Source organism: Ahaetulla prasina, chromosome 5, assembly GCF_028640845.1.
Source record: "Ahaetulla prasina isolate Xishuangbanna chromosome 5, ASM2864084v1, whole genome shotgun sequence".
NCBI lineage: Eukaryota > Metazoa > Chordata > Lepidosauria > Squamata > Colubridae > Ahaetulla > Ahaetulla prasina.
In genome coordinates, this window is record NC_080543.1 from 108,996,542 (window position 1) to 109,010,722 (window position 14,181).

Below are 14,181 nucleotides of genomic sequence, written 5' to 3' on the forward strand. Positions count from 1 at the left end.
TTGTATCATGAGCAAAATGAGTACCCAGATGACTCTGTTTGAGTTTTAATTGCTTCAGATTGTAGGCACATAAAATATTTAAGTTTAATTTGTTTTCTCTAGAGTCATTATAATTACAGAACTTATTCTGTAAAAGCCTAGGCTATAATTAGGCTCAAATTCAAAGGGCTTTCAATACCTGTAAGTAATACTTTTTTTAAAATTATTCAAAGCATTTATATATCTTTTTCTACAATTGCTTAATTTTCCTCCTCCCTTCTGGCCTTTAGAAAGTCTGTGAAAAATTAGTTATTTCATCAAGCCTTAGGGCCAAGACTGCTGAGGTTATCTTTCCAGATGACAAATCAGTTTTGTTTTAGTCTGGAAAGTTAATACCCATTTTTATATGATTGTAAAACTGATTGTTTTACAAGTTACATTTAATTTTAATCTTAATTATCTGTTTTTAATCCAAACAATGGCTTTAGGGAATTTTATACACCATATAAATGACTCAGATTAGATAGATTAGAGCAGCCTATAAGTCCTGTAAAGGAGAAAGAAAGAAATATAAATGTAACAATTGCAATGCAGCTGAAAGAACAGGTAGTCCTCGACTTATGACCACAATTGAGCCCAAAATTTCTGTTGCTCAGTGAGAAATTTGTTAAGGGAGTTTTGCCCCATTTTTCGACTTTTCCTGCTACATTTGTTAAGCGCATCACTGCAGTTGTTAAATTAGTAACACGGTTTTTAAGTGAATCTGGCTTCCCCGTTGACTTTGCTTGTCAGAAGGTCGCAAAAGGAGATCACATGACCCCGGGACACTGCAACCGTCATAAATATGAGTCAGTTGCCAAGCCTCGAATTTTTGATCACGTGACCACGGGGATGCTGCAATGGTCATAAGTGTGAAAAATGATCATAAGTCACTTTTTTCACTGCCATTGTAACTTTGAACGGTCACTAAATGAACTGTTGGAGGTCGAGGACTACCTGTAATTATCCTAGTTAATATATAGCAAAATATTGAAAGAAAATACTTAAAATATGAGTTGCTTATATCTGAGTAAATAAAATACCTGATTACATGTTTCCTTAATAACCATAAAAAGACAATTTTAGACAAAGGTAGCTTCTGCATGAGGCACAGAGTGTATTTATTTATTTATTTATTTATTCAAATTTATATACCGCCCTATCTCCCGAAGGACTCAGGGCGGTTCACAGGCACATAAAACATGTATATACAATTAAAATAACTATTAAAAAACTTATTCTAATGCCAAATATTAAAAATATAAATATAAATCTTAAAACCAAATTTAAAACCCCTATAAATTTAAAATCTACGAATTTAAAATCTAAGCCAGTCCTGCACAGATGAATAAATGCGTCTTGAGCTCGCGACGGAAGGTTCGGAGGTCCGGAAGTTGACGGAGTCCTGGGGGGAGTTCGTTCCAGAGGGTGGGAGCCCCCACAGAGAAGGCCCTTCCCCTGGGCGTCTCCAGACGACACTGCCTAGCTGACGGCACCCTGAGGAGTCCCTCTGTGAGAGCGCACGGTCGGTGAGAGGTATTTGGTAGCAGTAGGCGGTCCCAGATAACCCGCCCTATGCCATGGAGCGCTTTAAAGGTGGTTACCAACACCTTGAAGCGCACCCGAAGGCCACAGGTAGCCAGTGCAGTTTGCGCAGGATAGGTGTCACACGGGAGCCCCGAGGCTCTCTATAACCCACGCAGCCGCATTCTGAACTAACTGCAGCCTCCGGATGCCCTTCAAGGGAGCCCCATGTAGAGAGCATTGCAGTAATCCAGGCGAGACGTCACGAGGGCGTGAGTGACCGTGCATAGGGCATCCCGGTTCAGAAAGGCGCAACTGGCGCACCAGGCGAACCTGGTAAAAGCTCTCCTGGAGACAGCCGTCAAATGATCTTCAAAGACAGCCGTGCATCCAGGAGGACGCCCAAGTTGCGCACCCTTCCATCGGGGCCAATGACTGCCCCAACAGTCAGCCGAGGACTCAGCTGACTGTACCGGGATGCCGCATCCACAGCCACTCTGTCTTGGAGGATTGAGCTTGAGCCTGTTTCTCCCCATCCAGACCCGTCGGCCTCCAAACACCGGGACAACACTGATAGCTTCGCTGGGGTGGCCCGTGTGAAAAGTACAGCTGGGTGTCATCAGCGACAGCTGGTACCTCACACCGAAGCCACTGATGATCTCACCCAGCGGCTTCATATAGATGTTGAACAAAAGGGGCGAGAGGATCGACCCCTGCGGCACCCCACAAGTGAGGCGCCTCGGAGCCGACCTCTGCCCCCCCGTCAACACCGTCTGCGACCGATCGGAGAGATAGGAGGAGAACCACCGATAAACGGTGCCTCCCACTCCCAATCCCCCCAACCGGCGCAGCAAGATACCATGGTCGATGGTATCAAAAGCCGCTGAGAGGTCTAACAGGACCAGGGCAGAGGAACATCCCCTATCCCTGGTCCTCCAGAGATCATCCACCAACGCGACCAAAGCCGTCTCAGTGCTGTAACCGGGCCGGAAGCCGGACTGGAACGGGTCTAGATAGACAGTTTCATCCAGGTGTAAGGGAAACTGATATGTGGCATAGCAATAAATACCGTATATACATACATACATACATGCATACATATATATATCTTAACTAGGTCCAGTAGCTATAAAACAATATATATATATATATATATTTTCATGGCTATTATAAACTTCTAACTGTATGTAAATTTGCTGTTAATGAGCGGATGGTTTCAGGTTGCAGGGATGGAGAGTCAAATAAACATTCCAGTTGATGCAGAAGTAATGGGTAAACTGCTACTGGTGCAGTATAACGCTGCACTATAATTATTATTGCTATAAGAACTATTATTATTGCTATAAGAACATACCATATTTTTTTTCTCTGTGGGGGGGTAGTGTCGATTTTAGCAAACTTTCACTGGACGCTTTATTTTTCAGGAAACCAAATTAATGAAGGAAGAGCTTCAGAGTCGAGTGGAACTGCTAAATTCTTTTGAGAAAAAATATAATGATCCTGGCCCTGTGTATGACTGCTTGGTGTGGCACGATGGTGAAACTTGGAGGTAATTTTTTTTCCTTATATTAAAATACCAATCCCATTTTTAATTAGACTTTTAACTGTTAAAAAAAAAAAGAGCTAAAGGAAAGAAAAATAAGGGTGGTGTAACTTTCACCTTTACCGTAATAGATTTGTGGCTCCAGTGTCTGGCAGCTAAGTGCCAGGTGGCATTCGAATCCATAGACTCCTTCAGTGAAAGACAGAACTAAGAAAATGCCTTTCAGAAGGGTGCTGTTATCATTTGTGTCTGGGTGCTTTCTGTCCTCTAGATCGGGTCTCCAACCTTGACAACTTTAAGACTTTTGGGCTTCAACTCCCAGAATACCTCAGCCAGTAAAGCTGGCTGAAGAATTCTGGGAGTTGAAGTCCACAAGTCTTAAAGTTGTCAAGTTGGAGATCCCTGCTCTAGATCTTAGCAAGATGAAAAAAAATATATCAAATGAAGGTCATTTTTTCTTACATTAGGACTTCTAAGAAGTAAAGTGACAATAGGCTACCATTACTGCACACCCTTGCAGCAGAACAGGAAGCATGGTAATCCGAAATCATTTGTTGCCCAACTTCCTGTATTTGAGATTGAGGAAGTGGGCATATAAATTAAATTGGAGACTAAATTAATATTATTCTAAGGCAGATACAAAAAAAAAGGGGTGCGCCAGAAAATGCAGCCAGATACGGACATTTTGCTTGGAACCGGAATGCCAGTTGCAAGATAAAGACTTTCCATTTGGTCCTTTCTGTTGTTCTGTTTTCATGCTTACGAAAATTAGGATTAGTTGTTTGCTCTTTGGAAGTGGAAGAAAGTGAGCCATTTGTGTCTCAGCTTGCTTTCCTGCTCTCAGAGTAGGAGAGCGAAGCTAATTAGGTTTAATTTACTGATCAAATAATGGACTGACAGCTTTTCCTGCATTTTGACCTCTTATTTAGGGATGACATTCCTATGAACACCCTTATTTAAAGAGGATGAAGAGTTCCCATTTCAGTTTTTGTGTGTAGTGTGCCTTGTAGCTTAGTTACAGTATGAGTAGCGTATTAGTCTCGTAGATTATTTGCTGTTTTTATTATATGCTTATAAATAACTGTAATACTATGTTATATTAGGTTACATTGTAGCCAAAGGAAATAGATGCAGGGAAAGAATGTTTGCCCTGTTGGGACTTTTGAATGAGAAATTATGTTAGTCCAACCACTGTGTTAAGAATTTTGAATCAGCAGTTGAAGGTGGAGAGAGAGAGACATTGCTGAGGAGAAACTGAGATTCTGTGTATGAATGCCTTCCAGTATATTACTCAGGTGTCTGCATGGCTTAGTTTTGTTTTGTGTATTTGGAGAAAAATACCATCACACCTGGCAGCTCTTGGAACCATCAACCCCGGGCAATCCACACTGCCCTGCCCGACCCACATTCCAGCTTAGCATCTTTTAGTTATCCAGGGACCCAGGCCGGCAGCTTGAGACTGAGACAGCAGGAGGTCATAAGAGAACAAAAGACCCAACCCAGGAGCCTAGCTAAGCAGCTCAACGCAAGAAAAGAGATGACTGGGGCCAGCGAACTGGAGGCAGCATAACAAACCGGTGGATTACAGTGGAATGTGGAGCATGGAAGACTAGAGACTGGGAGCAGTGAGGCTGGTGGCCAGCAGCTGGTGAATTGACAACGTGGCAGCTGGGGGCTGAGAGGCAGTGGACCATAGTGGCTGGAGGCAGGCAAATAGGACAGCAAGGGTGGTGGCAGAACAAAGGACCAGCATGCCCAGAGGCAGCAGACCATCATGGCTGGAAGCAAGTGGCAGGAGCAGCAAGAGCGGCAGTGAGCAAAGGACCAGGGTGCTCAGAAGGTGTGGACAATATGGCCGGAGGCAGGCAACCAGGGGCAGCGAGGGTGGCAGTGGAGCAAAGGACCAGCTTGCCCAGAGGCAACAAACCATCACTGTCTGAGACTTGCCGAGGACTCCGGCATTCCATTGATCCCAAAGACCCAGGCAGATGAATGCAAGAAGGCAGGGAGGACCTAGAATCATGACAATGAGGAGGAGAGAAAAGGCAGAAAAGAAAGGGACAAACACGAAATACAAGAAGGCAGGGAGGAAACAGGAAGGATAGGAACACCTTTTTTTAATCAAGGCAGGAAGTTGAGGGATAAGAGCAAAGTACCTCCTAAAAAGTAGCCTAATAATTCAACACATTTTGTGGGGGGAAAGCACTCCTTCCCTTGTTAAGCAGCCCCAACCCAGTTGCAAAACAAACCCAGTATTGGAAACAGCAACTGTCACTGTTGTGATTTGTAAAATATGTTCCATGTATGTTCTTACGCCCATGGAAGACCCAAAATACACAAGTACCAAATATAAACTAATTGAATTACTGGAAGGAAAAAGTAAAGGATCTAGAGGAACTCTAAGCACTCAGAAACTAAACCTACAAAATGAGAAACTCCAAACTAAAGAAGACGACTGTATCCAAATTGAACATAATGAGCAACAAACAACTTCTAATAGAAATGATCCTATATGTGAAACTTTAGAGGAGGACTATTGGAAACATGTCATTCATTAGGGATAAAACAGCAGTTAAAGTAGTAGTATAATATTATCATTGTACATCATATATATAACAAAATTGGTTTAGCCTCTCTGGTGCAATCCATAACAGAAAATACAAAACAACATAAATAATATAGAGAATAATCCCTATACAAGTAATTGGGGGGAAAAGACTAGTCATACATTTCCTTCCATACGTGTGTGGAGTGATTGTGATTGTGCTTGTATTTAAGAGTCTGACAGTCTATGGGTAGAAGCTGTTTTTAAACCTTTTTGTCCGGCTGGCTATGCTTCAATGCCGGATGGTAGAAGTGAAAAGAGACACTAGCCAGGGTGTGAATTATCCTTAAGTATCTTCCTTAATCTGCTGAAACAGCGAGACCTGGTGATGTCATCTAGTGGTGGTAGAGGGTAAACCAATGGTTTCTTGTGCCAAATTAATCACTCTCTGTAGTCCCTTCCTGTCTGTAGCTGTTAGACAAGCATGAATTTAATTGTTCCCTACAGAATTGGCTGTTGGTTGTTGTTTTTTTATTGGGTTAAGTATGTCATATCTAGTCATATCATGACCTGGTAATAAAGGCATCATATAGATTTTGTTTTCTTTGAGGGTCTCACTGGAATTATACATTCTCATTAAAATGAGCATATTCTATTACTGTTGTGGGTTGTCAGTAAATTATATCTTGGTCTAGACCAGGGGTCTCCAACCTTGGCAACTTTAAGACTTGTGGACTTTACTCCCAGAGTTCCTCAGCTACCAAAGCTGGCTGAGGAACTCTGGAAGTTGAAGTCCACAAGTCTTAAAGTTGCCAAGGTTGGAGATCCCTGGTCTAGACAATTAGTAAGTATGGAAATTGATATTGTGACTGAATGGCAAACAGCATTTGAGAGGAACATATAATTTTATAAGAAAGGAGAACTGAGAATCAGTCTGTCTTTATGCACCTTCTCCACAGAGCTTGCTTAGATTCCAATGAAACTGGTGACCTTTCTAATTGTACTGTTCTGCGAAACTACAAAGAAGGTCAAGAATATGCATCTTTTGGAACATCAGAAATGTTAAATTATTCTGTCAATATTTATGATGAAGGCAATTTGCTTTCGATTGTGACAAGTGGAGGTAAGACTTTACAAAATTCTAAAATTATGTACTACCGGTAAATATGTACTTTGTCTTAATCCGAAAGAAAACTCTGTTGTCTTAACTTTTAATAGCAAATGCATATTCGATAATAGCAAAACACAGCAACATACAGTACAGCAATGTTTTAATCACAGGATAACTGTTAAGGAAGATTGAATACATTAGTTTAATGACAGATTGCTTGGGTTGCATAAAATCTTGTATAAGAGTATGTAATATATATAATATATAATGTACTATATATTATACTATATATTACATAATTATGATCATTATGTAATTGTATTTATAAAGAAAAAAGCTTTTTTTAAAGAAACTGATCATTAAACAGAAATACAAACATAAGAAAAAAAGCTGAAGAGAATAAAGTACAAAAATGTATTATCATATTTAGAATAAATGATCTATTTTTAAAAGGTCAACATTAAACCTTGGTTGATCAACTTTTTCACTGATAGAGTTCAAAAATAGAGCGAATCCCCTAATGCCTTTGCTAGTAACTCTGTCATAACGTCCGGTAAGTCTTCCTCTTTCTCCTCTTCCATATTCTGGTATCTCAGATAATGAGCTGCTTTTTCTAACAATATTACTGTGGTTTCTAACTCTTTATTTGTTTGGGTTAGTTTACTGTTTATTTCATCTACTCTTTTTTCTTCTTTCTCCATCCTCTCTTCTATTTCCTATATTTTCTGTTCATTTTTTGTAATCAATTGCTGGAAATTTTCAAACTTTCCATCAATCTTTTGTGTCTTTTCTTTTAATTCTCCCTATTGTTTCTCCCTTCTCCTATTTCCCTCTTCATTTCATTGTGGGTTTTTGTCATGTTCTCCTGGATCGATTGGAGCATAGCCTGCAATTCCTTAAATGGATTTGATCTCTCCAATTGTTACATAGCTTCTATTGGCCTCTGACTGGATGGACTTGAGTTGGCCGACGATGGTGTGGAGGCAGGTTTCTTCCCTAACCCTATCTTGGTTAGGCTTGTAGTGCTTGTCATGGATAACAATTTTACCTCAATTTTTTTTAATATCCAACACCTCCAATCTGAAGAGATGCTGATAGGAATTGACAAAACATATAGAATACATATGAACTATGCAAGGAGACACACATTACCAAAGGAGGTGCATGTAAGATTTGTGAAGAAATGGATGAGGGACGAAGTGCTCTACAGGACAAGAGATGAGCCAATACAGTATAAAGGGAAACAATTGGTAGTTCTGAAACAGGTCCCAAGAAGAGTTAGAGAGTTGCGGAAGCAGTACCAATTTTTAACTACGTTGTTGATTAAGTATAACATAAATTTCAGATGGTCGACCCTGGAAGGAATACATGGCATGAAAAGAGACATATATTGGACTCATTGGATAAAACGATGGAGTTCTACAATCAGCATTTCGGTACCGAAGAGGAACTGGAGGAGAGAAAGCAATTGAAGATAGAGATCAAGGAATGCTTGCTACAGAAGAAAAGAAACTGCAGCAAAAGGAAAGTGAAAAAGAGAAAAGGGACCGAACCGAGAGTAATGGAACAAGACCCAAAGAATCGAGAGAAAGAAGAGCAACCAGGAGTATAGATCCAGCTATAGATAGAACAATACAAGAAGAACTTAAGATACTATCATTACACATCAATGGATTGAACTAACCCATGAAAAGGAAGAAAACCTTCAATAAATGATAAAGATTGAATCTAGATATAATATCACTACAAGAAGTCCACATAAAAGAAAAACATAACAATTACTGCAGTATTCTAAATTGGGGAAACTATCTGTGTTGTTATCACAACAAAAGAAGAGAGGAGTGGTGTTATATGTTAAAGAAACAATTCAGGCCAACTAAATATATATGATGAAGAGGGGAGGCTCCTGATTGTGGAAGTAACATTAAATCAAAAGCGGGTACCCTAGTTTCAATCTACGCACCAAATAGTGGACAAGAACAATTTCACAAAACACTACATAATACTATATGTGATATCTTTGTTTCCTAGGAGACTTTAATGCAATAATAGACCAAAAATTAGATTATAAAAGTAACAGAATAAGGCTTAAGAAGGATTCTACCTAGAACTTTCTTTAAACTGGCAGAAAAGTTAAACATACAAGATGTATGGAGAGAGAGGAACGCGGGAGAAAACCAATACACATTCTATTCTAATAGACGTCAATCCTGGTCTAGAATAGATATGGTATGGATGTCAGTGGAATTAAGTACTAATGTATATAAGGTAGAAATAGATACAAATCTATGGGCAGATCATAATCCAATGAGAATCAACTGGAAAGGACGAAGGAAAAGTATAAGATGGACTCTGAATCGATCGATATTAAAAGATATAGAATTCAGGCAGATGTCAGAAAAACAAATGGGATTCTTCCTTAAAGAAAATAGGAAAGAAGACATATCACTACAAAACTTATGGGATACAGCATACATGAGAGGAGTAGCTACAACATTCATAGCGAAGAAAAATGAAGAAGCAACAACAAAGAACTTTAGAAGAAGAATATAAAAGACATGAAGCAGAGTTACAAAAAGAACCACAAAAAATAAATTTAAAACAGCAAATGGAGCTAACTAAACATAAATTAAATATTCTTGAAAAAGAAGACCTGGCACAACATATAAAAAGAATGAGACAAAACTTTTTTGAGAATGCAAACAAACCAGGGAGATGGCTAGCTTACAAACTGAAAAAGGAGAAAGAGAAAAAATAGATAAGTAAACTACAAGACAAAGATGAAACTCTACGTTATCAAATTGAGGAAAAAAAGAATATTATCCAGGACTTCTATAGGAAACTATATGATGATGATGATGAATTTCCAGAAGAGAAAATATTCCAATATCTGGAAAAAGCCAGCTTACCTAAGGTTCCAGAAGCAATGAAACCTATGCTGAATGAGAGGATAACAATGACAGAACTAGCAGAAGTGATCAAAAAACAACAAAACACAAGAAACTCTGGGCCAATCATTATTAGAGGTATACAATGCACTTTTATCTGAAGCAAAGATATCACCATCATGATGAAAGCTAACATTACTTTGATACCAAAAGAGGATTCAGATTCAACGCAAATTAAGAACTACAGACCCATATCCCTATTAAATGCCAACTATAAAATATTCCCCTCAATAGTAGCAGAAAGACTGAAGAGAGTTTTGAAGGAGTTCATACACCCTGACCAAAATGGCTTCCTACCCAAAGGGCAGATAAGAAATAATATGAGACTAATATTAGACACATTGCACTACTACGAAGCACATAGTGAAAAGCAATTGGCACTGTTGTTTCTAGACGCCGAAAGGTGTTTGACAATGTGAACTAGAAATTCAAGTTTTACCAAGTGAGACACATGGATTTTGGAGAAAAATCTATAAATATGTTCAAGGCAATATATACAAATCAGAAAACCAAAGTGATTGTGAATGGCGAGGTAACTGAAAATTTTTCAATATGAAAAGGTACAAGGCAAGGCTGTCCATTATCTCCATTGTTATTTATCTTAACACTGGAAGTACTAACTAGAAATATCAGGCAAGATGAGCAAATCAAAGGAATGGAAATCAAAATAGAAAAGTATAAATTACAAGCATTCGCTGATGATTTAGTCTTCATTTTAGAGGAACCATTAGAATCAGGCCCGAGGCCTGATTAGAGGAATTAGAGGAATATGGAGAGGTTGCTGGATTAAAAATAAATAAGGAAAAAACTAAAATGATAGTTAAAAATCTTATAAATAAACAGAAGGATGAATTAATAAACAGCAAGATGTACAACAATTAAAAAGGACAACCATACAAAATTAATGCGTCAAATTAATCTGGATATGGAGAAATGGAAAGGCTTGGAACTTTCTATGATGGATAGAATAGCTACAATAAAGATGAACATGCTACCAAAGATACTTTTTTTATTCCAAACAATACCAGTAAAACTAGAGAAAAATATTTTGATGAATTGAATAAAATAATGTTCAAATTCATTTGGCAAGGGAAAAAATCGAGAATAAAACTATTGCAAAAGTCAAAAGGGAAAGCAGGTTTTGGTCTGCCGGACTGGGAGCTGTATTACCAAGCAGCTGCACTCACATGGGTGAAAGAGTGGTTAACTGAGGCATAGAAGATTATTATTATTGGAGAGTCATGACCTTCAACTAGGGTGGCATGCCTTTCTCTGGTATGGAAGAAACACGGCACATCGATATTTCCAAAGACCTTATGTGAGAAATGCACTATTATCAGTGTGGAATAAAATTGAACAACAAAACTATAGGGAAATACCAGTCTGGCTCTCCATCCTAGAAGCATTGATACACCCAAATCTTATAAATATGGAAAAAATTGTTTCTTATAAAGATACATTAAACGAGAATGGTTAAACTGGACTAAAATTAAAAAACCAAATGGGTGAAATTAGAGTGGTGGTCGTACCTGTAGATACAATCGTGTTATGTGAAAGATGTGAAAACATGGGGTTTTTATAGAGAACTAACAACATCGGACAAGATATTAGTGGGGACTGATGACAAATTGATAAGGATATTATCTATTAAATTATAAAATGGAAGAAGAACAAGTTAAAGAGACGATGATAGTATGGGCCAAAAACTTTGGATATAATATAGATTTGGATAAATGGCAAAAACTTTGGGATAGAAATCAGAAACTGACAATGGGCACATCATATAAGGAAAATCTCTATAAAATATTCTACAGGTGGCATCTGCCCCCAGCAAGATTGGCTAAAATGTTTAACAATTTGTCCCCAAACTGTTGGAAATTTAAACAAACACCTGGCACACCACATGTGGTTAACTTTCATAAAGGCAAGGAAATTTTGGATACAAATCCATATGTGGTTAGAAAAAATGATCAGACGACATATAGATTTTAAGGCAGAATTGTTTTTATTAGGCATTATATCAGATGGCTATGACAAAGGGACAATATATCTAATATTACATATCTTGACCACAGCAAGAATTGTGTAAGCGCAGCAGTGGAAGAACGAAAACGCCCCTTCAGAGGATGAGACGATAAGGAAGATACTAGAATGTGCGGAAATGGACAGACTAACGCTAAAAATAAAAGATAAAGGAGATACAGAATACTATTCAACATGGAATAGATTCTATCAATGGTTAGAAACACGAGGTAGAAGTTGGAATGCAAAAGAATCAGGTTAGGTGGACATGGAAAGAGATATTATTTTTAATATCGATATAGGAATATAACTATTAGAATGATAGATAAGTTGACATACTTGAATATGATGGTCAGAAACTTGTACAATAATAGCACTGTTTAAAATAGTATATATGTTATTCTGTTGTGTTTTTTTTACTTTTGTTTTAGGGTAAGTGGAATTCCAGGATAATTACACTGTATTCAATATATTCATATGTAAACAATAAAAATATATCTTAAAAAAATAGAGTGAAACCATATTGGTCCAAGATTGGAAAGACTGTGTAACACAGATTTACAGATTAGCAGATGAATGTTCAATAAATTTCTATATAATGTTTAAATTAACAGAATAATAGAGTTGGAAGGGACTTTGAAGGTCTTCTAGTCCAACCCTCTGCTCAAGCCTAAACCATTTCAGAAAAAATGGCTGTCCTGTCTCTTTTTAAAAGCCTCCAGTGATGGAATACTCACAACTTCTGAAGGCAAGCCACTGCACTGATTTATTATTCTCAGTATTAGGAAATTTCTCCTTAGTTCTAGGTTGTTTCTCTCCTTGGTTTGTTTCCAACAATTCCTTCTTGTCTTACCTTCTGGTGCTTTGGAAGATAGGTTGACCACCACCCCCCACTTCTTTGTGGCAGCTCCTCAAATGTTGGAACACTGCTATCATGTTGTCCCTAATCCTTCTTTTCACTAGACTAGTCATACTCAGTTGCTGCAACCATTGTTCATATGTTTTAGCCCCATTCCTCTTAATCATCTTTGTTGGTCCTCTCTGCACCCTTTCCAGAGACTCAGCATCTTTATTATATTGTAGTGGCCAAAACCAGATGCAGCATTTCTAGTGGTTACCAAGGCATTAAAAGTGGTATTAACACTTCATGTGATCTTGATTCTATTCCTCTGTTAATGTAGCCTAGGATTGCATTAGCTTTTTTTGGTGGCTGCAGCACACTGCTGGCTCATATTTAAGTGTTGTCCATTAGGACCCCAAGATCCCTCTTGCAGTTATTGCTATTGAGCCAATTTTTACCTAATCTGTACCTGTACATTTGGTTTTTCTTGCCTAGATGGAAAGCCTTACTTTTCTCAGCACTGAATTTCATTTTTTTAGATAGGGCCCAGTGTTCTAGTCTGGTGTTTTTTTTTGTTTTTTTGTTTTTGAATTTATATCCCGCCCTTCTCCGAAGACTCAGGGCGGCTTACATTGTGTTGAGATCCTTCTGAATCTTGAGCCTATCTTTTGGGGTGTTGGCTATTCCTGCCAGCTTGCTGTCATCTGCAATTTGATGCGTTCCCTTTTTATTCCCTCATCTAAATTGTTCATGAAGATATTGAAAAGTACTGGGCCTTGTGGTACCCCGCTGCTTACTTCCCTCCATGTAGATGTAGTTCCGTTAAGAACTACACATTGAGAGCAATTTGTCAGCCAATTACAAATCCATCAGGTGGTGATGCTGTCTATCGCACATTTTTCTAGCTTACCAAAAAGTAGGTTGTGGTGTACTTTACAAATGCCTTACTGGAATCCAAGTATGCTATGTCCAAAGCATTTCATTGGTCCACTAATTTAATCACTTTGTCAAAGAACGAAATAAGATCTGTGTTTCACAAACCCATGTTGACTTTGGGTTAACTTTGCTTGTTTCTGCAAGTTCACAGATCTATTGGTTGGTTACCTTTTCCACGATCTTCCCAGGTAGTGATGTCGGGCATATTGGTCTATAGTTTTCTGCATCTGTTTTTCCCCTTTTTAAAGATGGGTACCACACCACCTCTTTTCCAGGTTCTTGTATTTCTCTGATGCTCCAGGCTGTTTGAAAGATATGGTTCAATAGTTCCAAGATCATGTCAGTTGACTCCTTCAGAAATCTGGGATGTAATCTATCAAGTCCTGATTTGAACTCATCTGGGGTGGACAGATGTTTTCTTACCATTTTCTTACCTATTTTAATTTAAATTCGTAGTCTGTCTTTTACAGTTCCGTTTTTGGTAGGTTAGGCTATTTTTTTCTTTTTGTGTGAAGACAGATGCAAACAAAGAATTAAACAGCTTTGCTTTCTCCCTGCTGCTGTCACTTCCTTGCCATCTTCTCCCATTAGTGGACTGATTGTTTCTTTGACTTTTTTCTTACTTTTTTATCCTGAAAGAAACATTTTTTATTATTTTTTTACCTTTGTTACAAGTCTTTTCATTCTGAATCT

At 38.3% G+C, this 14,181-nt stretch overlaps 1 protein-coding gene across 3 annotated transcripts in view; it reads left to right on the top strand.

Moving 5' to 3' along the window:
- Nucleotides 1-14,181, top strand: part of TPP2 (tripeptidyl peptidase 2) — a 65,416-nt gene that overhangs the window by 9,685 nt on the left and 41,550 nt on the right. For all 3 annotated transcript variants that reach the window (XM_058184859.1, XM_058184856.1, XM_058184858.1), the window contains exons 5-6: nt 2,967-3,091; nt 6,590-6,753. In XM_058184859.1, coding sequence (XP_058040842.1) covers nt 2,967-3,091; nt 6,590-6,753 — 289 coding nt within the window. The remainder of the gene's footprint in view (nt 1-2,966; nt 3,092-6,589; nt 6,754-14,181) is intronic.